General features: G+C 41.0%; 2 protein-coding genes across 6 annotated transcripts; one reads left to right on the top strand and one right to left on the bottom strand.

Moving 5' to 3' along the window:
• The first annotated feature begins 9,099 nt into the window (after positions 1–9,099).
• LOC122015121 (transcription factor MYB3R-3-like) lies at positions 9,100–20,672 on the top strand. 4 transcript variants are annotated; one of them, XR_006120836.1, is made up of 11 exons: positions 9,106–9,237; positions 9,453–9,647; positions 11,725–11,776; positions 12,482–12,539; positions 14,082–14,176; positions 14,260–14,363; positions 15,675–15,803; positions 16,582–17,715; positions 17,891–18,033; positions 19,296–19,814; positions 19,910–20,672. XR_006120836.1 is itself a non-coding variant. In XM_042571820.1 (10 exons), the coding sequence occupies exons 2-9, from the start codon at positions 9,478–9,480 to the stop codon at positions 17,681–17,683; spliced, it is 1,647 nt and encodes a 548-aa protein (XP_042427754.1). In that variant the 5' UTR covers positions 9,106–9,237; positions 9,453–9,477; the 3' UTR covers positions 17,684–17,715; positions 17,891–18,213. The 4 variants fall into 4 exon arrangements, 3 of the variants coding, with proteins under 3 accessions (XP_042427753.1, XP_042427754.1, XP_042427752.1); XM_042571820.1 differs by lacking the exons at positions 19,296–19,814; positions 19,910–20,672 and having other exon boundaries at positions 16,582–16,652; positions 16,716–17,715; positions 17,891–18,213; XM_042571819.1 differs by lacking the exons at positions 19,296–19,814; positions 19,910–20,672 and having other exon boundaries at positions 9,100–9,225; positions 17,891–18,213.
• A 2,455-nt stretch (positions 20,673–23,127) lies between these two features.
• Positions 23,128–25,619, bottom strand: LOC122015122 (protein rough sheath 2 homolog). Of its 2 annotated transcripts, none has more exons than XM_042571822.1 (2): positions 25,295–25,619; positions 23,128–24,481 (listed from the first exon to the last, which is right to left on the bottom strand). In XM_042571822.1, the coding sequence occupies exon 2, from the start codon at positions 24,430–24,432 to the stop codon at positions 23,386–23,388; it is 1,047 nt and encodes a 348-aa protein (XP_042427756.1). In that variant the 5' UTR covers positions 24,433–24,481; positions 25,295–25,619; the 3' UTR covers positions 23,128–23,385. The 2 variants fall into 2 exon arrangements, with proteins under 2 accessions (XP_042427756.1, XP_042427757.1); XM_042571823.1 differs by lacking the exon at positions 25,295–25,619 and adding an exon at positions 24,669–25,282.
• Positions 25,620–26,071: the final 452 nt, after the last annotated feature.

The following is a 26,071-nucleotide window of genomic DNA, read 5'->3' as shown; positions in this document are numbered from 1 at the left end:
ACATCGAACAACACTTCACTTCCGTGGCGTATCCTCAAAGTAATGGTCAAGCCGAAGTAGCCAACAGGGAGATCCTGCGAATACTTCAGGTTCGGCTCGATCACATGGGAGGAAGCTGAGTGGACGAGCTACCCGGCGTACTATGGGCCATTCGCACAACCCCAAAGGAGGAGACGGGGGTAACACCATTCCACTTGGTATATGGAGGCGAGGCGGCCGTCCCAGTCGAGATCAGAGTCGAGTCTGATCGGATCCAGAACTACGATGGAGACAACGCCGAGCGAAGACAACTGGAGTTGGACTTAGTTGACGAAGCATGAGCTAAAGCAGCCGTTTGGCTGATGGCGTGCCGGTAAAGAATGAAGCAGAATTACAACAGGCGTGTAATTCCCAGAGCATTCCAGGTCGGCGACCTAGTATGGAAGAAGGTGAAGCCGGTCGGCGATGTGAGTAAGATGGCAGCTCCCTGGGCGGGGCCCTTCAGAGTCGTCGAGAAGCTCCGATCGGGTGCATACTACCTGGAAGATGAGGATGGACGGCGGCTAGAAAGACCATGGAGCGCGAACCATCTCTATCCGTACCGAGCGGGGTAAAAGGTGCGCCAATGTAATCTATTTCATGTATGCCTCGTTCGTTTGTATCCTTCGGCTGTAGGAGTAAAATTTAAAAAAGATAAAGGATATGAGCATTTGTTGCCGAACGGCAAGACTCCTTGAAGACCGTCGAGCGGCGACGTTAAACTCTAGAGTCGAACCGACGACTATAAACCCCCCGGTCGGAAAATCGTCTAGCAGCGACGTTAAACTCTAGAGTCGAACCGGCGACTATAAACCCCCCGGTCGGAAGACCGTCGAGCGGCGACGTTAAACTCTAGAGTCGAACCGGCGACTATAAACCTCCCGGTCGGAAGACCATCAAGCGGCGACGTTACGTTAAACTCTAGAGTCAAACCAGCGACTATAAATCCCCCGGTCGGAAGACCGTCGAGCAGCGACGTTAAACTCTAGAGTCGAACCGGCGACTATAAACCCCCCGGTCGGAAGACCGTCGAGCGGCGACGTTAAACTCTAGAGTCGAACCGGCGACTATAAACCCCCCGGTCGGAAGATCGTCGAGCAGCGACGTTAAACTCTAGAGTCGAACCGGCGACTATAAACCCCCCGGTCGGAAGACCGTCGAGCGACGACGTTAAACTCTAGAGTCGAACCGGCGACTATAAACCCCCCGGTCGGAAGACCGTCGAGCGGCGACGTTAAACTTTAGAGTCGAACCGGCGACTATAAACCCCCCGGTCGGAAGACCGTCGAGCGACGACGTTAAACTCTAGAGTCGAACCGGCGACTATAAACCCCCCGGTCGGAAGACCATCAAGTGGCGATGTTAAACTCTAGAGTCAAACCGGCGACTATAAACCCCCCGGACGGAACAGCGTCGCGTAGATAGACTGAGGCCCAGCATCTAGGGTCGATGATCAGCAAGCCTTGATCCTAAGGACAGGGAGAAAACAATGGCGTGCGCTTACCAGCGTCGACCAGTGAAGAGCTAACGGAATGGAAGGTCGTTCGACCGAGTGGCGCAGTTGAGAAAAGCACTTCCAACGAAAAACTAACAGAAGTTCCATGCGGAATGAAGGTTGCTTGACCGAGCGGCGTAGTTGAGAAAAACACTTCTAACGAAAAACTAACAGAAGTTCCATGCGGAATGAAGGTCGTTTGACCGAGCGGCGTAGTTGAGAAAAACACTTCTAACGAAAAACTAACAGAAGTTCCATGCAGAATGAAGGTCGAGCGGTGCAGTTACAAGAAACACTTCACGGAAGGCTAATAGAGCAAAAATTGGCATTCCAAAGTTACATTTATAAGTTCGCCGATCGGAAGGATTACAGAAAACACTTCATTCTAGATAATTGAAAACATGCTTCGGAATGGTGGTGAGAAGCGTCGTATGCTCCGTAGCAGGGATGACCACGGATTCGGGGAGCTGACCCTTGGACTTCAGATAGTCCGCCGTGGCGGTGATGGCCAACTCGAAGGCAATGACCATCCGGTCGCAGACCTTCTCAGCAAATTCCGACGAGTGGATGTACTTCTGCCTCAAGGTGGTGACACGGCCTGGCTCCGCCTCCTGGTACTCCTTAAAGGCGGTGCGGGAAGCGTCGAGAGCTTCCTGCAGGGCCTTCAAATCATCCCTGAGAGCCGCCGCCTCGAGCGAACGACCCTTCTTCTCGCAGTCCAGCAGATCCGCGAGCTCCTTCACACGCTGCTCCAGAGCCCTCGCTTCAACATTCTTTTTGTCCAAGTCGACGATGGCCTGGTTCTTCCGATCGGTGGCCAAGCTCATCTTCCGATCAAAGGTCTTGACCTACTTCTCGAATTGAGCCAGCATGTAGGCCTGGTCGGCCGTCTTCTTCCGCTCGGCCTCCAGCATGTCCTTGGTTTTTGCGAGCTCCTTCTGCAGCTCGGCATATGAAGGGCCTTGAGAAGAAGAACGGCCGCTCGGACTCTTCAGTCTCTTCAACTCCTCCTCCACCATGGCCAAGCGGTTGGCGACAGCAATGTTTTCCACCCATCTCTGATATACACAGGAATGTTAAAATGCCGACCGGGAAGACCACATAAAAGACAAGAAATGAGGCTTACCCCTGTGGACTGCTGCATGTGACTGTCGGCCAGTTTGTCGAGCGGTATCATGGCAACAAGGGCCCGGGCGTCCGCCCACATCTCAACAAGGGGCCCCTTGATAGTTATCATGTGTTCAGGAGCCGTCGGCTGATCTGATTCGACCATAAACGCCTAAGTGGGGAGGTGCAGGGTGACCTTAATAGTGTGGCGCTAGCCCGGAGTCGTGTGAGCGGACGCCGAGGGATCGGAGGCCGAGCTGGACATCGAGGACAGAATGCCCGAGCGACGGACTTGGCGGTACAGGAGGAAGAGAGCTGACCGGCACCGCTTCGATGGGGTCCGCAGGCGGATCCAGTTGGGAGGGGGTCCGGTCGGAGGAGAGCACCTCGACCGATGGCGCTTTGCAGCGGGGAGATGCGGTGCCCGTCTGCTCGGATGCTTGCACTGCGAAGGTTGCCGAACGGAGTGGCATCTCAACTCGCCGTCTCTTCTGGTTGAGGGGGAGTTCGTCGTCCGGCTCAGAGTCATCCTCCCGAACGGAAGGGCCCTTGCTGGAAGTTGCACTACCAGTCGCTTCCGCAGGTGAAGCTCGAGCGGTCGACTCCCCTGCATTTGCCTCGCTCTCACCCTCGTGAGAGCCGACCGGAACAATGCCCAACTGCTCCATTTCCTTGGTCGCTGCCGCCTCGAGCGCGGCCGCTTTTCTCTTCAAGAGCCCGAACAACACAGACTCCATTACGATGTTCGCTACAAGGAAAGGAGAAGAAAATAAGTTAGAACTCAAGGCAAATGCACAAGTAAATTTCTTACCAAAGCTGCTCGAGAGGGGGTCCGGCTCGGACTCAAACCGAATATATACATCACTCCTTCATGTAGTAGCTTGTTGATGTTGAGCTTCAGACCGGCTAGCATATTCGCTGCTTGAAGGTAGTCCGATCGGGGTTTATACTTCTTCAGCTCTGGGGAGGTGGGCGGTCCAACCTGCCATTTAGTGTGGAAAGGGAGCCGCCCGGGAATACGAAGAAAGAAGAAGTTCTCTTTCCAATGTTTGTTGGAAGAGGGTAGTTTATCAAAAAAAGATCAAACCAGGCCGAGCCTGAAACAGATAAGTACCCGGCTCGGACTGCTTGGGATAGTAGAAATAATAGAAGACCTCCGGGCGGAGGGGAATGTTGTGTATCTTAAATAATACCACAACTCCGCACAGAAGGCGAAAAGTGTTGGGAACCAACTGGGCGAGCGGAATGCCAAAGAAGTCACAAACTTCAACGATGAAGAGGTGGAGAGGAAACCACAGACGGGCTGTGAATTGGTCGCGGAAAAGACAAAAGGCACCGCGCGGAGGTTTGTGCGGCCGAGCGGAAGGCGAGGGTAAAATCAGTTCGAAATCAGAAGGGATGTCAAAAGCGTTAATCAGGCTCTCAGCATCCTGCCGATCGAACCGCGACTCCATGGTAGTATACCATGGGCCGAGAGCGAGGTCCGCGGGCTGGGAAGAGCTAGCCATCGTCGGAACAGTGGAGGAGGCAGGGATCGGAAGAAAACGCAAAGGCTCAGGGAAGACGAACGGAACAGTGACCGGAAGGCAAGAACGCGGCAAGGAACGCAAAGAAAACACGAGAACCAAAGGGAGAAAGGCAGAGAACCTTACAGAGAAGATGAGGATCGAAAGAAGAGGGCAAGGGGTCGCCGGAGTGCCGAGGAACGAGGTCACTGGAGCAAGGAGCGCAGGAAAAGGCTTTTGAGCACGCGACGGCGAAAGTGCGGTGGAAGAAGACGATGAGAGCTTTATAAGGACGGGCTCGATCCGCCCGAGTCGTCGGATGTAGGTCACATAACCCGAGGCCCGCATCCAACCGTCCATTTCAAACCGGTGAACGTCGCATCGGGCGTAAGGCAACGGTCGTACGATGACGTCAACAGCGCCACGTGGCACTCGGTCAGAGGAGGGCATTTAATGAGCCCCATCATGAGGCAGAACCCGCGTGCTTAACCATAATGGCGGAGATTTGCACGCATTCCGAGAAGATCCTGCGGACATCATCACAGGCCAGTGGGGCAGCCCTCGGCAATTAGCCGACCGGCGCCATTCGACCCCATAGTGGCCGAGTGGAGGTACACTTTCGGGAGTGGCAGGATGGCTGTCGCTCGGCCAAACTCATAGTCCAGTCAGTCGGACTTAGCGCCTCCTTCGACTAGACTTGAGGGGGAGGCATGTGATCCGGTGGTAAGGACGGGGGACCCTCGTTGGCGGGAGGTCAACGACACGTGGAGATCAATGGTCAAGAGGGTCAACCCCAAGGTCGTGCCGGGCGGACAAAGGTCACGCCGAGCGGACTGGCGGGCCGATCGAGCATTCGACCGACCGAACATCCGGCCAGGGGGCTCCCAGGCCGGATGAAAGATAGCCCGACCAAGGGTCGGGTTTCCGATGCTCAAGGTAAAAGAGTCTCTGGGCCGAGCGGACAGGCCGCTCGGCCGAGCCACAGGACAATAAGGCGCAATCCCATCCGAGCACATAAGCAGGGCTTCCCCGCCCGGTCCGAGGTATGCGCATTCCCGGAGGCCATGAGCGCCGTGCGACCGGTCCGCTCGGACCGGGACCAGGCAAGAGGCGCAAAGGGACAACTAGCAACATCATCCTCGAGACACCTGCCGCACACAAACAGCATGGTCGGCGGCCGGAGAGGACAGAGTATCGTACGGTGGAAGTTTCCACCGTCACATCAGAGATATGCTCGGACTATTGCGGAATGACGTCAGACATGCTTTTCTGACACAACCCTACTGAGGTATGTTTGGGGAAGCGTGTACGCATCGAGAAGCATGCCCGCGCCTCCTCGGGGTCCTATATAAGGACCATCAGACTTCGACGGAGGTATGCGATTCTCATCACTGTAGCCACAGTAGCGTTACTTTGCTTCTCTTCTTCTTCACTGCCTGACTTGAGCATCGGAGGGTTGTCGCCGGGAAATCCCCCCCGGCTCGACTTCTTTGCAGGTTCGCCAGAGATCCACATCACCAGTCGAAGACAACGGAGAGCGTCACGTCCCCAGTGTCCATCGACTCAGCGCTCGGACAGGATCAGCAACCTTGCTTGAAAATTTTATTAATGACTACAAACAAGCAATTTCATACATACTTAACCATAATAAATTGTATTCAAATATTAACTATTCCCAAATAAATTCCTTACTGTGAAGAAGGTTGAACAATAAATAGACTTGTTGTATGTCCTACCAGATGAGGATGCCCCCCTAAATAGAATCTTACAATACGTATCAATTACCTCCCCATTTGTCAACATCTCCCCATTCATACCAAAAAAGAGGAAATACACATTTAAAGCAAAGGGTGGCTCCTCCTAAACGAATTCTTTTGTAAACCTACAAAGTATAGCAATGATTATAATTCACAGAATTTAAATAGAGAACTATATAATCATCTAAATTAGAAAAGCATATAATTGTCTTCACTTATAAATTAATTAAATCAACTATGTAATTCACATATTTTAGTTTCTCAAACACTTTTAACAAGTACGCCACATCTTGATCTTATTTTTTTTCTTCGAAGTCTTAAATTGCTTCTTCACAAACTATATCCATCAACATAAAAGAATTTTAAATAGTGAATTAAATCAAACTAATACCTATAAATTTTGCAAATATCTACTTACATCAATGGCTTGTTTCCTTATTTAATTATGTGAGGCAATCCTATCTGCATCATTCTCTGCCTCATCTTCAGATTTATCTTCCTTCAATTCTACAATCTCTCTTTCTTCTTCCATATCATCCACATTAATTTTTCCTTTCCCCTTCTCCAGGACATCATGTTCCTTTAAACTTTTTTCCCCTCTCCTTGCCTTGAAATGTTCTCTGCAGGCTCATATATTTGTATATTTCTCCGCTGCCTCTTAGATAAAATTTGGAGCCATAGTGGACTATCAATTGGAGTATCTCTGTAATCATAGCGACTTCTGTCACGTCCTCTCCTACTTCTTGTTGCAAAAGCTACTGATTCACATTGAGGAACGTCTACAAACTCACTATATTGAGATTGCATGCCTTTATTTTCTAATATTTTAAGTAAGTCTTTGATCCTATCATTCAAATGCATGTTCTCCACTATTAGCTCCTTAATTCTGTTTACTTGAATAATGCAATTACAACATTCCTGATTACTTTGTCTTCCTTCTTCCTTTACTTCAAACTGTGATGTCATCATTTCACGTGTAATGCCATCAACGTCATCAAGGTTCTCAACCAATGAATTCTCATATTGGGTAGGGATTAGGTCAATCTGAACCTGTCAAAATATTAAAACACATGTTTAATAAATTCCTTTTAACCAAACTAAAGTCACAGTAAATCAGTAATTAAAATTTAGCTCTTCAGATGAGACTCGTTCGAACAAATCTCTCACCTTACTAATATGTGAAGGAATATTCCTCCACTTATTTATTCTTGCTCCTTCTATTTTGTATGATTTTTGAATTGGAGCATGCTCCAAAAATTATGCCTGATTCACCATCACAAGTGTTAACTATTCATATATGTCCGCAAATTATTGTTAAATTTAACATCATTTTTAAACTTACTGCCAAAAGACCAGCAAAGCCTTTTAGGTAAAGGAGGTTGGTGTTAGAATGTGTTGTCCGAGTTGAAGAAAATATGTCCCCAATCTTAGGTAATTGTGGATCCATAAATTCATGGATAGCTTCAACCTAGTTGAATCTAACAATATTCTCAAAATCATCTACTATATCTATAAGACATAACGGGACCTTATATGTACTAGAAGAAAATAAGACACAAACAAATATATACAAAATATAGAATTTACAAAATAATAAAACATCATCTTCTCCTTCAACGCGATTGCCATAAAATCTAAGTTACTCCTCAATTCTTGATCTAGTAGCTTCTTTTTTGTTTGAGAAGTATGTTAGAAAGAGGTCACCGCATGCTTTATTTGAATTGATTGGAATCGAAGCTCCTCGGTCTGCAATACCAAGGAGCAATGAAACACCCCTTCTTGTGAAGGCAACCGGAACACCTGACCAAGTTAAATGATTCATCTACAAACATATACATAAGTATTCGCCACACGCTGGGCCTGATACGATATTGTATCAGGCCCACGCTAGGCCTGATACCATATCGTATCAGGCCCACGTTAGGCCTGATACCATATCGTATCAGGCCTAAAACCCCTCCTTTGTAATAAGAACCCACTATCACTGTCATTAGCTGACTAGATTATTCACCTTTGCAAAATATTTGATTTTACTATACAACTACTTCGTAATAAAATTACATTGTACCTGAGAATCTGAATGTTTGAGTACTTAAATCCCAATTTTGAAATATATTGACCAAAATATCACGGATATGCTGCATATCTTCTATGTCCAAAAAAATGCTAAAGGGTGACTGTTTGATCACTGCTATGTGTCGGTCATGTAAAATCATTGATCCATGATACCTTCCTTTCTTTGTGGATGCTTGAAAAAAGCTTTTAAAGTGACCTAATACACTGTTCCAATGCAGTTTCTGACCAACATCCACTGAACCCTAAATTTTGAAAATTTAAAAATATTTAAATCATAATCGTTGAGCTTTTCAAAATCACAGAGTTTTAGATTAACAGAGTTTCGAAAGGTGGTACCTTTACAGATAATTGAAGTGGAGAGGACGATACACCGAATCCCTTTCTTTGCGCCATTATGAAAGAAGATTATTGACGGAAACCCTAAAACCCTACCCCTGAGCCTCGCAAACGTTGGATCGGAAAGTCTAAATGCTAGATGCCGCTTGATCAAGGTACGAACATATTACTTAGGGTTTCACTAGGGGGACGATTTCGTCACAATATTGGAGCTGAAATTAGAGACTTACTAAGAACACCGAGGCATGGCCGAGTTGACAGATGGAGAGAGAAAAATGAACGCAACATTATTTATAAGTCAAAATAATTCAAATTGTGGGTCGGATGCCTGAAAATTCACAATGAAGGAGGGGACGTTGGCGGGAGGATTAAAATGGGAATTTCACATGAATAAACTGCACCCTTGGGTAAAAACCAAATTACGATATGTTATTTGGTAAATATAATATCCAAGACACGTCTTTGGGTAAATTGTCGAAAAATATATTCAACAAAATTATCTGCCGTTATAACAGTTAATAACCTCCCTGAATCAGCTGAGTGAGTTTCCATCAACGTCGTTCCGCCAGATCTGACGGTCCGCAACCGCCCAAACCCAACCAACCCGTTAACTGATGGGAAAGGGCTGTTGAAGGTTCAAACTCTCGCACTGTCGCAACGGTAACGGACGTCACCCGTCAGCAACCGTTGCCGCATCTGCTCCCTCTCCAACGCGGGATCTCTAACGCTTCTGTCACGTCGCCGTCACGCCGCCTTCCTTTCCCCGTCCCATATCGTACCCTATTTTAACTCCTCCCTTGCTTCAACGGGCGAAGGCGAAAAGGTTTCCTTTTGAACTCCCTCAGGACGCGAGCGTTCCGCGAGAGCTTTGCTTCGAATCGAGGGCTTCCGAAAATTCGATCTCTAGCTGCCCCATCTTCGTTGCCTCAAGGTACTCGATATCGTAAGCCCTCTGAATCGATGCTTTTTCCTCCTGGATTTGTTTTAGAATTTAGATCTCGGCACCTGGGTTCCTTCTGAACCTGTTCAAATCAATACTTTTTTTCGGGGATTCTTTATCCCTTTGTGGTTTGCTTCTGTTGTTTCTTTTTCTAGATGTTGCTTTTGTAATCGACCGTTGGAATTTGTTTGATGTGGTGGTTTGATCTGGTGTCGCAGGTTTTGCAACCTTGTTGCCTCTTGCATGGGAGATGGTGGCGTTATGGCTGTAGAAGTAGTGAAGATTGAGAAGAGTTGTGTGGAGAATAAGCAACCGGCGGCTGCTTCAAGCTTGTCCATGTCTGAGGGAAGTTATGGGTTATCTACGATGTCTCCTTCTGTTTGTAGCTCCTCAAGATCTTCCCCATTCGATAGGTAATGCTTTGTTTGTTGTTTTCTGTTTGGATGCTTAGTACTTATTTTCCTTTTTCATCATTGAATACCTGATGAGTATTAACTGTTTAGTTTGGTTGAATTTTTGCATTCTGCATTTTTTTTTTACATTTTGCACTGTTTGATTTCTATGATACGCAGAGAATCTTTGTCTGAATCAGCTAATGAACTTGGTTTTTTTGTTAGCTTATTTGTATGAGTTCTTACTGTAGGGGTTGAGTCTGCTTTATTACCAGTTGTTGGTATTGAAAGACCACTGAAAGGACCAGTCCTATTAAGGCAGATGCTCAAATTTGTGTCTTGGAACTTCCCTTATTAGATATTAATAGGTGGTCTTAGAATGCAACATCACCTCCACTGTGAGGCCATATAGAATTTTCATTTTTGTGAAAGAAGCAACAAGTCAAATACCTTGCATATAACTGAGATTACTCTCCTTTGACACACCTAGATGATAAGTAAAAACACTCGAGAAAACATCAACAACAATTTAACGTGGTTCAACATAAGCTTACTTAGCAAAGAGGATCCAATGATGATAAGTGAAAATACTCAAGAAAACATCAACAACAGTTGGACATGGTTCAACATAAGCCTAGTCAACGAAGAGAATCCAAGTTTGTATAATATTAGATAAAAGCACATAGAAATATGAACAATCAACTACCTAAACCTTGTATAAAAGCTATCTTGATCCCCTCCCTCAAGACTCATTTCTAAACATTTATAAAGAAAACAAGAAAAACCTAACTTAAGCACTCCTTAGAAACTCTAGCTTATCCTTGGGAAGAAAAAAAATCCTCAAAACCAAAAATAGGGTATCAAGCCAAAGTTGGACTAGTAAGGTCGTGCATGCAAGTGTATGCTGAAGCACAACCCATTTTGCTAGACCAACTCACCTAGGCTACAAGTGAAGCTCATCTTTGTAGCATCTGAGGATGAGTTTCTACTCTGTTTCTCTATCTAATAAGTGTTGTAGAGTGATTACACTTTTCGAGATCATGGTTTGAAATCTCATACCGTGTTGAGTGAAATGGTCAAAATGTTTGATTATAGTAAATCGCCGAAACTCGATACCACTTAGCACTAAAGTTCAAAATCTTGAGTTGTGTCATAGTTTCAGTCTTTGATTGAAAAAGATATTATTTTAGTATCGTGCTGACTCTTCGATGCATGGTGTCTGTGATAAATTGGAGATTGAAGGAGGAAGGAGATGAAGGAATTGTCTAGTGGTATCGAGTTTCGATAATTTCATGGAATGATATGTTTCGACCATTTCACCCGACATCGTACAAGATTTAAAACCATACTCGGCACAAACAATGTCTCCTTTCTATGTTTCATCTCCTTCTTCAACTCCAATCCATTATTGACACCATGTATCGAAACATGGATACCGAAACAATTTTATTCTAGTCAAAGACAGAAACTGGCATGGATTGAGATTTTGAACCTTGCTCTAAACTACTCCATCACACTAATAATAGTGTTTAATAAACAATGTATGATTCCCTTTGCTTTATCAATACCCCATGGCAATCATAACACCCATAAATTTGTCAAACCATATTTGTGGTGATTGCTTCAGAATAAGGTTTTTTTCAATTTACATATTAGTTTCATATCATCGTGGAACCTCTACATAAATTTTTTCTTCTAGTTCTCTATGCGAAAATGCATTCTTGACGTCAAATTGTTGTAACTCCTAACTATAATTAGCTGCCAATGATAGTAGAATTCTAACAGTTTTGTAACTAGAAACAAAAGTCTATAAATAATCAATCCCATAGATTTCAATACATTAAAACCAATCCACTTACATTAATTTCTTGGTAGTGGATTTTTCTCTCAACGTTTTCCTTTGTCTTTTAAGAATCTTTTCTTATATGAATAACTTCTTTTCTCTCAATATCTTGCAGAAGTTTGTTCGTAGCCACTGTTTCACTAGTTATGAGTACTTTTGTGATATATGAACCATATTTCACTTGTTATGAATAACTTTTTGGGAAGCATTGTGTACTGACTTCTATTTTTTTTTTCCCAATCTATATAAATGTAGGAGAGCTAGCGGGCCAATGAGGCGAGCTAAGGGTGGTTGGACAGCACAAGAGGCAACTGACTTTTGATTACTTTTGAATTTTAACTTTTTTGTGTTCAATACATAGGCCATTAGCATTTCAACTAAATACTTAAATTGCCATCTTATCTGTTCTTTTATATCCATAAAATTTGACATAAATAACTTAAATCTTTCATCTGATTTGTTCTTAATACTAAATTGCACAACATATACTACACTCCAATACTGCCATTATCACTTATTCTAAATTGATTGGATTCCACTGTAATTTTACTACCAGTCCAATGCCTTTCAATGACTTAACTGATAAATGATGTTTATCTATTATTATCATTAATTATTAATTCGTTTTCTACTATATCAGAGTTTGTCCTTTCCTAACAACTTATGCTTTGTAGGAATCTGGCTGTTCACCCAGCCAAATTTTAGCCTGTTCACTGTTCACTTTGAGTTAATAAGTTAATAATATTGGCTTTATAGGAATCTTACCTATTACTCAACTGTCTATTATTTTTCTAAAGCTGAAAGAAGATTTGACCAGAAAATAATGAGCTTAGGAAGGTAAAATTTCCATTTTTTCCAAATTGCATCCTAAAGAAGAAGAGAACCTTAACTTTAGTGATTTTTTTTTTGTGTTCTTAGATGACTTTTCAACTTAAGTATTCTTCATTATAACAAATTGGAAATGTATTGCTAGTTCCACTGAGTTGCTGTTGTACTACTTTTCATATCATAGGATGAGACATTAAGGAGAGCTGTTGAAGCCTATAAAGGAAGGTGCTGGAAGAAAATAGGTATAGCATAGTATGTTCCTTTTGTTGTTTTATTATGAATGATACACTAAGTTGAACCGTACGACTTAATTCAAAGGAAGATGTATTTGATATGCATTCATGTTTCTTTTCATATTATGAATTAACTTCCAATAGTTGGGAAATGCAAGATTTTGAACATGATGATGATCGTAAATGGGACAGGGAAGTAGTTGGAGAAATAAACGGAGTGATGTAAAAGAATGTAAAGACAGACTTTTTTTTTTGTTTGTTTTTTTTTTATCTTATTTAGTATCACTAGCAATACCAACTTCTAGTTCAAGGCTTTAGTTTTGAAATAAGGAAATAAGGAAAACTATATTTAAATATCTGCATAAATTGGATAACTCACTCTTTGCTTTAGTTTTGAAAAAGCTTTAAAGATCTTTTACCTACATAAAACTGTGTATAATTGCTAGTTTCGCTTCAAGCACACAGCGAAGAATCTCAATTTTCTATCTGATCTCATACGGGCTAGTGGTGGCTGGATGTTGTAAAAAGAAATATGTTCGTATTTGTATCATCTTACTGATATCTGAAGCAGATAGTTACAGAATTATAACACATCAAAGACCGTTGGTATCTGTTTGTGTAATTTATGGTCCCCTTTGAGGTACATGGATGGTTATATATTGGGGCGGGATTGCATTTAACTTTAACTTAACAACTAAAATGAGGAAATGCACCAAAAATTAATAAAAAGCCAACCAAGTGGAAAATTCTGAGAATGAAGAACTAGTGTTTGCAAGTATTTAATACACTAAAATTCATTTTTATACAAAGGGCAATGATTATTATGGTTATTTGTACAATTTCTAGCTAGAAAGAACCTCCTCGACTGCTTGTCAAGGAAAAGACAACATTAATTCTTGTGAATTCTGAATAAACTGACGATCATGTTTCAACAATGCAAGTATTTAAATGATAGGACAGATTTCAGTTCTGAAGGTAATAGACTAATAGCTAGTTCTTCATGCACAAGTTTCTTATTTGGTCTCAGATATTGAGGTCACAGTAATGTTGGCGCACTGAAGTTCTTGTAAGAATCACCATATCTTTCCCTTGCTTTATCCTGCCAAAGAATACTTCACCACGCTTCTGAAAAATAATTCCCCACTGTTATGCTTGCCTTCATCAAATTCAGTCACTTCTTTACAAGGCCTTGAACTAATATCTTCTTTGATAAAACAAAAGCAGCAACTAGGAAAGTCCTAGTGGGTAAAATAATCAAAATTTCTTTCAGTTTGGCAAATATTGACCTAAATAAAATATATTTATTTTTCAAGCCTCTTTTCTTGCATATTTCCAAAGGTGTCTTTGTGTTTATTTTTTTCCAGGTCAAGCTTAGGTTTCTGCTATACAATCTGCTTTACTGATCCATGTTATTTTTTATAATTTATATTATTAATCTTATTTTTTTAAAACACGTGTAAAATATGTAGGATCTTAAGAAAGATTTATTTCTTTTAGTTACTACCTGCTTACTTCAGTATTGATCTTGCATGTTAATCTTTTTATTTTCAGCTGATTTTTTTCCAAATAGAACAGAAGTTCAATGCCTCCATAGATGGCAAAAGGTTCTAAATCCTGAACTTATTAAGGGTCCGTGGACTCAAGAGGTAATATGATCTTCTAATAGGTTGTGGCTTTAGATCAGAAAATTAGTACTTCATGACACTTTTTTACTCTTTTCTTGTTACAGGAAGATGAGTATATAATTTGTCTTGTAGCAAAGTATGGGCCATCAAAATGGTCTACCATTGCAAAGAATCTTCCTGGACGAATTGGGAAACAATGTAGGGAGAGGTAAATTTGTAGTTTTCTTGTAAGTATTGAGTAGATATATTTTTTTAAATGTTTTCCCAGATTTTTATGATATGCTAGAAGGGTTACGATCTAAGACTAACTCATTCCTAATTAGTTGCATTCATTTCCAATGGCAAAAAGTTCTCTATTGGCTATGGGTTTACCAATATATTTAGGCATCATAAGATTGCATTTTAAGCAACTTTAGAGTGTGCATCAATAGTTGGTGCAAATCTTTGCACTGTCTAGCGTCTAGCATAGATAATAGATTGGCTTAATTATTTTGGTATGTCCATCAATAATTGGTGCATGCTCATTGTTGTCTCACTGAATATGTTTTGCACAGTATAGCATCAAGCTAGTGCAACTCTTATATTGTCTAGCATAAAAAACATATTAACTCAATTATTCTGGTATAAAGAGGGGAATGCCTAGAAAACATATCGAGTACCAACTGCATATTGTGTAATTTCTAGCTGAAACCTCATCCCTCGAGGAGGAAAGTTGGTGGCATATATTTGTAGCTGGATCATCTACCACAGAGAGGAGTGGGGTCAGAGTTCTCATGGTATCACCGCAAAGAGATGAAATAACTGGTGGTGGTGTAGTGCAACTTAATTTCAAAGCCTCTACCAATAAGAGGAGGCCGCTAAGAATGTATGAGCCACTCGGGTGGTGGTACATACTCAACTAGTAGCTCATCAGATAAGCACACCTCCTGGATCTTGGTCCCTTAGTCCCACAAATTTAAAGTCACTAAACTTTTGGCGACATAAGGACTATTTCCATTTTTTTTAGGTTTTTGGGATTAGAGGTTCAGGTTTTAAGGTTTAGGATAGTTAATTTCTTTTCCTCTTTCATTTAAATCTTTTTTTTTTACGATTAATTCCTTTCCCCCATTCATCCATTTCATTTTCTCCTTCCTTTTGAAGGATGAAGATGGAGACAAATTATTAGAAAAAACATTTATAACAATCAAATATTGATGAAAATATTATTTAATTAATATATTTGTATATTTAAAAGGTATCAAAACTGTGTCAGCACGGCATGCTATAATACAAAAAATATATCGTTCCGGTCATAAACGGAGACTCTGGTATGGTTCACATTTTAAACCTTGGCTAGATGTGATGTCTTTATAGTTTAATGCTGAATACAAATTATGGTCCAGCTATGCCTTCTATTCCACTTGCATTCAAAATCTTATTATCTAAAGAGCATGTTCCATATGGATTAAACACTTCATTGTAGCTACTTAAGCCTTGCATATGGCTCTAGTATGACTTTATGATTTTTGAAATTTCTTAGATGGCATAATCATTTGGATCCAACGATAAGAAAGGTTGCTTGGACTTCAGAGGAGGAGCTTGCTCTCATGAATGCCCATCGCATGTATGGAAATAAATGGGCAGAAATTGCAAAGGTCTTACCTGGAAGGTATTTAACTATTTTGAGAATTTGTTTTACTCTTCATAGTAAAACTTTGTAATTCAAAACAGAATTAGTTTCCACTCCAAAATAATTATCATATCTCCATTATTGTCTTGTCACGTTCATTTGGCACAATAATATTATCCAATAAACTAGAATAGGAGTGCATCTTCATCACACGTGAATAATATCTAGAACCAGTTCAGAAGCCAACCTAGCCTAGACTCACAGCATTCTGCTACCTCAAGCTTCTTTACAAATTATACTTGATTTATAAACATGTTTCTTTCTCATGCTCATGGCTTAAACTTTAGAACATTAAAGAATAACATTTTAAGGATTTATCCAAAACATTGTGTTTTCTTTCTTAAACATAAAGTTCATAATTTTTAACATATTGAATGACTTTAGCCAAAAAATAAGTTTGTAATAATTGTAGCCATAATGTTTATATACTATAATATATCTAGTTAGTGTACAAATTTCTTTGTCCAAGCAAACTATTATTCTGGTAAAACTCTTGCTTAACTGATATGGTCTCTAATTCATTGAACTTGCAACAAATATTGTGGCATGGCATGTTTATATAGCACCCTGTCGGCATTATACTTGTTATTCTAACAAATTTTTTGACAATGCTTAAATATTGCCAAGTTCGCAATGTACCTGGGATTCTAATAATTTGAACATGGCATCTCTTTTAAATTTAATCTAGTGAATATCCAGCTTTCTTCACTTGCTACAACTTCTACATGGTATGATTTGCTTCTCTTTTGGTGTTCAGGAGTGACAACTCAATAAAGAACCACTGGAATAGTTCCTTGAAGAAAAAGTTAGATTTCTTCTTGGCCACTGGGAAGCTTCCACTGGTTCACAAACCTGAAATTCTTGATGGTTTGAAGAGCATATCAAACACAGGTGGTGGAGATACACTTCTGACTTCGAGAAATAGATCAGAGAATTTTACTAAAGCTTTTTCTGGATCAGCCAGTTCCTCAGATTCTGGTCTGCATCCTGAAGCATCTAAATCGGATGACCGAAAGAATTGTCTGCAACTATCATTAGTTCATGGTAAGACAGAAACTGCAACAACTGTGTTGGTAAACGAAGTTAATGATCTAAATTCCCAGTGCAGCATGCAGACTCCTATGTCTGATGGCTGCAATGGATACGAACACAGTAAAGAATTGGCGAATCATGGAAATACTAGGGAGAGTGGCCAACTGAATGATGCATGTCAACTAACATTACTTGATGAATCTCCTTATGGTCTTGGTCCACTCTTTCATAAGCCTTCTCAGCTTCAAGATGTTTGCCATTCTGTTGTTTCTACTCCTTTATACAATTCTATCCGAAAGCAATTAGACTGCTCAGCAGTATCGTCACCAAAAGAATATCAGACACATCCCTCTTCGAAGGGGAAGGAACCAGCGCAAAGTATTGAATCAATATTAAAAGATGCAGCTAGAAGTTTCCCTAACACTCCTTCTATCATTAGGAGGACAAAGAGGGAAACAGAAATGACTCTTGCTTCTGAAACTAGTTTGTCACATGCAGACAGCGTAAAGTTTTTGGATAACTCTGCTACGACTGGGAGGAGCAGAGTAATCTTGGAGGCAGTTGAATCTTCAATGACTAAACCTGGTCCAAGTGCTTCTGACAGAAGCAATAATTCATACCGTGACAACAGTTTCAATGCTTCTCCTCCGTACAGGTTGAGGTCCAAAAGGACTGCAATTATCAAGTCTATGGGTAAACACCTTGAGTTTACAGTTGACGAAAATGATTGCGACAGTAATATCAAGCCCCCAAGCTCTTCTGTGCATTCTTCCAAGCATACAAGTGAGGGAAACAGTCAAAATCTAATTGGATCTAAAAAGCACTAAATCAGAACTAAGTTCAACACGCCCAGATTCATGTAAGTAGTTTTTTTTGTTTGGGAGTATCGTCCATTTTTTTTGCATTACATGAGATAAAGTAGAAGTCATTTTTGTTTACAACACTGATAAGTAGTTGTCATGTTCGACAATTGTTTTTCTTGTTATTTAGTAGTAACTGTATTTTTCTTTTCTTTTTCCTGTTTTTAACTATAGGTTTGGACAATAAAAATTTGGGATACAATTTCTACTTGGATCGGACACATTGGATTGCACAAGTTTCTCATTTTCCCTGTGCAAGATAAGCTTAAATTGCAAACGGATTTCTATTTGCACCCAAGTTACCCAAATCACGCAAGGTTAGATCCTTAATTGTTATTAATTGTTATAAAACTTTCCAGCGGAATAAGAACTTGTCTTGAATTCATGTTCAGAATTATTCCATAGTGAATAGGATTCGTGACAATAAACCCATGGGCAATCTTTTACTGTCTGATTCTTGCCATGCAATTCAATATGACATGAATCATTGAATGCCATACCCTATTGCTTTCTGCTTGTGCACTTTGTTATTTATATGTTTATTTTTCCAAGATGAATTAATGCACTTTGTTAGAATTACTGGGATCATAATTCGGAATTGTTACCGCACTAGCTGCAGAATTCCATCCTAAACCTTGTCAGGATATGTTTATGTTAGAACCGGGATATTTGGTTGTCTGTCAACTTCAAAAATAAGTTTCTGTTGATAATAATTGCAAAATAGAGCAATAAAGGAAAAAGTTTGAGAAATGCAAATAAGAAACAACTCGAAGTTTAATGTCTAGCTAAGATTTCATGCTTTCATCTTAAAGATCTAGTCATGGTACTTTTGTTGTCGGCAGGATAGTCATTGTTTTGAATAAAGTCTATATACATCTATTTTAATTGGATTCTAGCTGATATGCTCCTCTAGGATTCTGTTTATGAAACGTGACTAGTATAAATTTATAAACTAATCTTTGTCAATATTATTAAATTTAAAAAAGGTTTAAGATAATTCAACAGGTTCCAAGTAACATAATATTTATTTGTTAAATTTAGTTCGTAAATAAGTTTATATATCAATTTATATGGAAATTCAACTAATTAAAATTTTAAAATGATGACTTAGAATGATTTCTAAGACCTCAAGGAGCACAAAAGAGCTGATTAAGTAGATGTAACAATTTTAGCCATGGTCTACATAGTTATAACTCTAAATGTTCTATGTAGCACAAAAAATGAGTCTTTTTTGAAATATAGGGTTTAAGGAGCACAACTAAATGTTTATTTATGAAATTTGATTAGGATAATTTTATATAATAGTTTTAATTAAAAAATTTAGATGGACCTAAAAATTATTCAAACACAAAAAATAAAACCATACTGGATTTTTTTTTCTTTTTCAAAATTTATAGTTGTGTTCTGGATCTTCAAAAGAATATAATTTTTTTTGTTCTTACAATCCTAAAACATTTTAATTTCAAATTTTAATTTTTTTTTATTTTCATTTTTGACAAACTAAAATCTTACAATCCTAAAACATTTTCACAGTGACTTTTGATGGATTGTTTACACTTTCTAGTCATCTCATTTGTAGATTATGCAGCTTAAACTCAAGAACGGCAAAGAATCTCATTAGAACAACAAGAGCTAAAGAAACATATGAAGTTTGAGCACAAGGCTTAGGCCGGTTGAGCAGCCGGTTTTGTTTTTTAGAATGAACATTAGAATTTATCATAAATTTCGTCAAAAATCAATAGTTAAGATGAAAAATCATGGGAAAGAAGAAAAAAAACAAGAGTCATTAAATGTTTCACATGTAAAAAAATCCAGGAAAGAAATTTGATGGGAATATCTTTGCCTTTAGATTGTTAGATTTGTACATTGATTATGCCCAACGACTCCAGAACAATTTTTTATCTATAATAATTGCAAAATAAGAACAGCAGATAAAAAAAAAAGTTTAAGAAATGCAGCCAGTCAGTCCTTGGTGGGAGATTGATTCTCATCTCCCATCCTAAGGAGTAAGGACAGGACTTTCAATGCCTCTACTGCAGGTACAACGACTTGGATTTGAAAAGTACAAGACTAACAGAGGGTCTGACCTTTTGCAGTGGTAACAGAAATAAATTATGCTTTAAATTTATCCCATAACATCGTCTACTTGTGTACATCTAGATTATTAAAAATAATAATAATATTTATTTCCAGATGATCCTGTCCGAAAGCTGAGTCGGATGAAGGCTGGTCGTGACGGTCTGGTTACTTACGGAAAGTCGTGGGTGATCTGACTCCCACAGGCGGCTGACGATGCTGCAGGCCCCTACACACACTCAGACGATCCCCCTCCTCACTTTAGAGACCAGAACCCAGGGAAAAAGTCCCCGGATCAGGCCCTCCGACGCTCAAGTCAGGTATTTTTCCTCAGAAAACGCAAAGAGAAGGAAAAAACTGACTGAAAGTGAAAAGTTGTAGAAAAAAGTGACGAGAGAGCGTACCCGCGTACGAAGAATCCTCCTCTTTTTATGCCCCCGCCTCGCTTCTAGAACCTGCAACCATGTCAGAAAGCGTTAGACGCTGGGCTTTGTCGTGTAGTCCTAGACACCTGTTGTGCTGCCATTGGTTGTGAAAGCATCTTCTCGTTTAGGGACCTCGGCCTTTACACATGGGTTTTGTCTTGTAATGAAGGACATCTGTCAGGCTGCTATTGATTATGAGGGCATCTTTTCGCTTAGAAACCTCCGCCTTCGCACACATAGCTGATATGTAATGATTACCCCTTGACAGATAATTGTGCTTCTCCGACTCCCGCACGGCTTAGCTCATCCGATCTATTGTGGCCTGCGTCTGCCTCGCATCCTCCGATCAGATCCGGCCTCTAGGCGTCACCTGCGAGTTGGGCTGTCTCTAAACAGCTCTGCCGATCTCGACCTGTACCCTGCGCTTTGTATTTCCTGGCCCTCGACCGTAGGCCTGTAGATCGAGTTGTCTCTAAACAGCTCTGCCGATCCCGACCTGTGATTTGTACTTCCTGGCCTTCGAATCGCATGCCTGTAGATCGAGCTGTCTCTAAACAGCTCTGCCGATCCCGACCTGTGCCCTGTGTTTCGCCTGTCGTCTCCCTTCGTCTTTCTACTGCTTTGCCCCCTTGATCAACAAGTCTGTCTGGCCTCTGACTATCCCATATGCTTGGTTTTGACTGCCCAGTCAGCTTGACTATTGACTGCCACATCACCTTGACTTTTGACCGCTATATAGCCTTGATCATTCTCATCTTTTCCTTTTGGGTCCCTCCATTGCCAGCCGTATCACTAGGATTAATGATTAAACATCAGGTGCTAATAAAAAAAAATTGGAGATGAATACTAATAGATGTGAGCTGAAACTCTTGGGTTTTCTCCTCAGTCTCCAACCATCTCTCCTTCGTTCTTAAAATTTTAAGTCTGTAGCATAAGGAATTTATAAAATTAACCACTATAAAAAAAATTGTCTTAATTTATTGTCTTTTTCTAATAGAGGAATAATAAAATTTAAATTTTTGATGGCTTTAAGATGATCTTCAATCCATAATATCATATTTGATATCATATTTGATGTAATTTTCATATTAAAATAATACAATTTCAATATCAAATATTATTTTTATTTCAATGCATCCACATCATATCATATAAAAAGAAATATTTTTTTAATCACAAGAGTATCGTTTTTATTTGTTGCTAGTGTTGCTCAGGTTTTTAAATTTTTATTAGTAATATTTTGATTTAGTATCGTTGTTATTTTTATTTTATATGTTAGTGTAATGGGTAATGCATTTTACATTTATGCATATTAAAATTTTTAATATTTTTTTATATATTTTTTATGAAACTAGTGATATAATTTATAATTATAATTATAATTAAAATATATTAAATAAGTTAAAAATAATAATTTTAATAAAGTCAATCTTTACAAATATACATAATAAAATTAAAATATAGTACTAAATACACTTAATTTAAATTTATAATAAATAATTAATATTCCTATAAATAAAGAAAAAATAATTATAAATTAATTTTATTAATTATATAATAATACAATAAGATTAAAAAATTAAAAACCCTCTTACCCACCAAATATGACGTGAGAATACTGCAACACTGATATGTGAATTTGGTATATTGATTGGAGAGGTTTGGTGTTATTTTTATCCCAAATATGTGGTAAAAGACTAAGAGGGTGTTTGGCTAAACTTATTAAAAACAGCTTATAAACTCGTACAATTTATAAGTTGTTTTAGGAGCTTATAAGTTGTTAGGTCTTATTTTAAAAATAAGCTGTTAAAGTGTTGGATGAATTTACTACAATCAACTTAAAGGTATTGATATGTTTGGTATTATAAGATCTTTTTATTAATTAAATTACCAAAAAGGGTATAATACTATTAATAGAGGATTTTGGGCTTTTTATTAATAGAGGGTTTTGAGCGAATTTCTGCACTGGGGGAGAGAAAATTGGAAAGAGGTGTTGGCGGAGAAGATGACACGGCGCTCTGGAAGAGAAGTCGACGGAGATAGAAAGATATTAGGTTTATAAAAATTTATGGAGAATAAGATGAGGATTTATGAAATTATATAAGGATATTTTAGAGAAGAAAATTATTAAAATAAGATCTTTTTTTAAAAAGTAGGATCTTCCATACTTTTTTAAAAACAACTTATAAGCTCCAAAATAACTTATTTTGACAGCTTATAAGCTGTTTGAAAAAAAATTTATCAAACAAATTTAAAGAGCTTATAAGCTCCAAAACAACTTATAAGCTATTTTAGAGAGCTTGTAAGCTCAGCCAAACACCCTCTAAGGTAGGGATGGCAATTCCACCCGAACCCGATGGAGGATCCGACATCCGACCCGAATGGAGGAGGGTATGGAGGGACTATCAATACCCGATACCCGACCCGAATACCCGATTAAATAATATATATACATATATTAAAGAAAATTTTCTTTTTCTAAAATTAACTTACTATTTTTTGTTGATATTAGTAGGCCTATATAGATGTTTAATCTATTTTTTTAATTATATATATATTTTTTAATAGGATGTTAATTTTAATATGTTTTTGTTGAATGATAATAGCTCGATAGAAAGAAGAAAAATTACACGTATAGAATATATTCGGTCCTTTAATGGGTATGAGTATACCCATTGGATATCCTATACCCGATGGGTATGGGTACAGAGGATATAGAATCCGACCCGAACCCAACCCATTGCCATCCCTACTCTAAGGGCGAGTTTACACATATTACAGGAATTTATGTTTAGTGATTCGATTCAAAGATCTCATATGCCAATCAATTTATCACTTTCCAACTCACCTAAATCCGTGGGGTATTTTTTTTTTATCCCAAATATGATTTTTTGATATATGGGTTAGAGATGGTCTAAAGGGGTCATTGTTTGATAGTATGAAAAATACAGTTGATACAATGCAGTGCAAGAACGTGAGCACAATGATTCACTATACGATACTACAACAAATTAACGACACTTGGTTGAAACTACGGCAACAATAGAGAATGAGTCGATCGATCGTCGATGGCAGTCTTAGTCCATGCATTTGCCACCGTCCGATGATCTCCGACGGCGGCCACCGTCGGGCACCCAATTTGGTGCATGATGTTTGAGATTTTTATTTTTACCGGCCATTGATCTCCGGCAGCCACCGTCGGCAGCCAAATTGATCGAGAAAGTTGCTGAGGCGAACGTGCTTTGCGGCCCACGCCTCGGCCAGCTTCTGCTCCTTGGCTTCGGCGTCGCGCCTGAGCCCGGCGATCTGGTCCTTGTACTCTGCCTCGATCCGCTCCATCGCCGCCTGCTGCTCCTCCCGCAAAGCCCGCATCTTGGCCTCCATCTCCTCCATCTTCTCCCGCCGCTTGGCTGCCATCTCTGCCTCCAGCTGCAGCTCCACACGCTTCAGCCGCCAATCGGCCTCCTTCTTCTGCGCCGCCCACGCGCGGTGCCCTTCCTCCAATTCCTTGCAGCACTCAACCAGCTCCGCCACCACGCGCCCGCCGACGGTGAATCCAGCGGCGGCGAAGGGCGAGGAGCCGCTCTCAAAGTTTACTGCTTCGGGCGGGGCCTGCAGCTGCCAAGGTGCTCGCGCTGGGGCCGCGGCAGTGGCCGGCGAGAGGGTGAGGGCCACCGACGGGGGCGGCGGCCGCGGGCGGGCCCCACCATTGTTACTGGAAAGCCACGCCGGAAGCAGCGGCGTGGCCATCAGCTGGGTGTGTCGGCGGTGGAAGTGGTGGTGATGCTGCTGCTCCTGCTCCACGAGCTTCTCGGCGAAACTCTCGAGGATGCTGTCGTACTTGCCGGGCTCCACGGCGGCGCAACCGCCGGACTGGCGCTGCAGGACTCGGTGCTGCTGCTCCTTAAAGACCTCCCACCACTTGCCCAGTCGCTTGGCGGTGCGCCCGGGCACCTCGGCAGCGATCTTCTTCCACTTGTTCCCGTACTGCGCCTGCAGCCGGATCACGAGGCGCTGCTCCTCGTCGGTGAGCGCGCCCTTCTTCACCCCCGGCCGGAGGTAGTTCTTCCAGCGCTCGTGGCACGACTTGGCGTCCCTGTGCAGCGCCGCGTTCATGCGCTGCGCCACCAGGTGCCACTCCCGCGGCCCGTACTGCTTCACGTAGGCGCACAAGATCGCGTCCTCCTCTGCCCGCCACCGCTGCCTCTCCTTCATCGGCCGCCGACGCCGCTCCTCATCTCGAACAGCGCCGCCTATTTAGTGTCTACCATCAACCATAGCCAACAATTAGATAAATTCTCTTTTTCTTTTATTTTTTTATTGTTCTTCCCTAACAGATTGGACCACAGCAATCGATCAAGAGCAGCAAATTAAACAAACGCATTCAAGTGGAAGACCCAAATCCATATATCAAAATCTAAAGCCATAAAGCAGGTAGAATCCGCGATTACCATTCATTGCACTCTTTGGAACAGCAAATAGAGAACGCGCACAGTCGCTGGCTCGCTGCTTGCATGAAACGCCCTCAAGGCAGAGCAGCAATCATGAAAAAGCTGATGCATCTTCATCAGAAACCTAATCAAACACTCTGCCCTCGCAATTTATTCCACCCTTTATTGTGGCATTATTCCATCCCGGCAGGAGGATTAATGTCAACAGTTCTATCTTTGTTGCAACCATGAGAATCATAGAATTTACATCGAGGGGAAGATCAAATCTAGCCATAGTCAAACAATTGAACTGTTCTTCATGATTTATCAGGTGTCTAATTTAGAATCAAAGTCATCCAGAAAAAGAAGAATTTCTTTGCAGCAAGCTGGCCAATTGAACTAAAAGCACTGCTCATTCTGAGAGAAAGGACAAGCACCATAAATGAAAAGCTACAAGAATTATTTCTTCTCAGAAGAAGCAACCCTAACTAAGGAAAAATTCAATAAATCAAAGCGAAGGAGGAAGAATAATCTACTGATATTTTGTATATATCGTAAAAAAAGATCAGGCAACAAGTTTTGCTCCGATGAAGCAGTAAAAGACAAGAGGTGGTGAAAGGGAAATGACACGAAAAGAAAACCCTCACCTGAGCTAACTACCCTGGAAATGGCCTCGACATGGAGCTGCAGCAGCGGTTCTGCGACGGGTCAAAAGTTAGCTAGGGATGCAACCAATTAACAGAGCAGGGCGAAGGATTGAAGAGAGAAAAAGGATGGAGAGGGAGGGAGGGAGAAAGCAGAGAGGTGCTCTGGCGAAGCAGTGGAGAGAGGGTACAGGAATAAATAGGAGGGAAAGGAAAGGTGACAGTTCAGTCGAAGGTGTGAGAGGATCCCAACCATCAGAATGCTGTCAAATCTGACGCAAATCCCTGTGGTAGCACGTAAAAGAGAGAGAAAGAGGTTAAAGAGGAGCAGCCAGCCAGCCAGCCAGCAAGCAAGCACAGAAAGGACAAGAGAGAGGTCCCGAGCAAAACAAAGCAAACTGACTCAGAATTCTGACGGCATGGCCTCACTCTGCCACCGTTACTCAGTAGTATCAGAAGAAGAGAGAGACGAGGAGAGGCTAATCACGATCGGTAAAGAAGATCAACGTTTCAGAAACATATGAACAAAATCAAACACGCCCAGCAGCAGCAGAAATAATAATACTGAAATATATATACTAAAATAGAGTAATCTTTTATTTATTATTATTTTAAAAATAATGCTGATTAGGATAATTAGGGCGAATAGAGAGAAAGGTGGGACGTCTTTTCGAGATACAGGAAAATGGTAGGGAGAAAGAACAGAAGCAACGTGAGGTCGGCTCAGCACCTTTTTGGCTGTGTCCCACGCCAATCTCTTTTTGTTCTTTCTTTCTTTGC

This window comes from Zingiber officinale, chromosome 8B (assembly GCF_018446385.1).
Source record: "Zingiber officinale cultivar Zhangliang chromosome 8B, Zo_v1.1, whole genome shotgun sequence".
In the NCBI taxonomy this organism is placed as follows: domain Eukaryota; kingdom Viridiplantae; phylum Streptophyta; class Magnoliopsida; order Zingiberales; family Zingiberaceae; genus Zingiber; species Zingiber officinale.
Note: the sequence above shows the minus strand (reverse complement) of the source record. Positions and strands in the feature narration are given on the sequence as shown.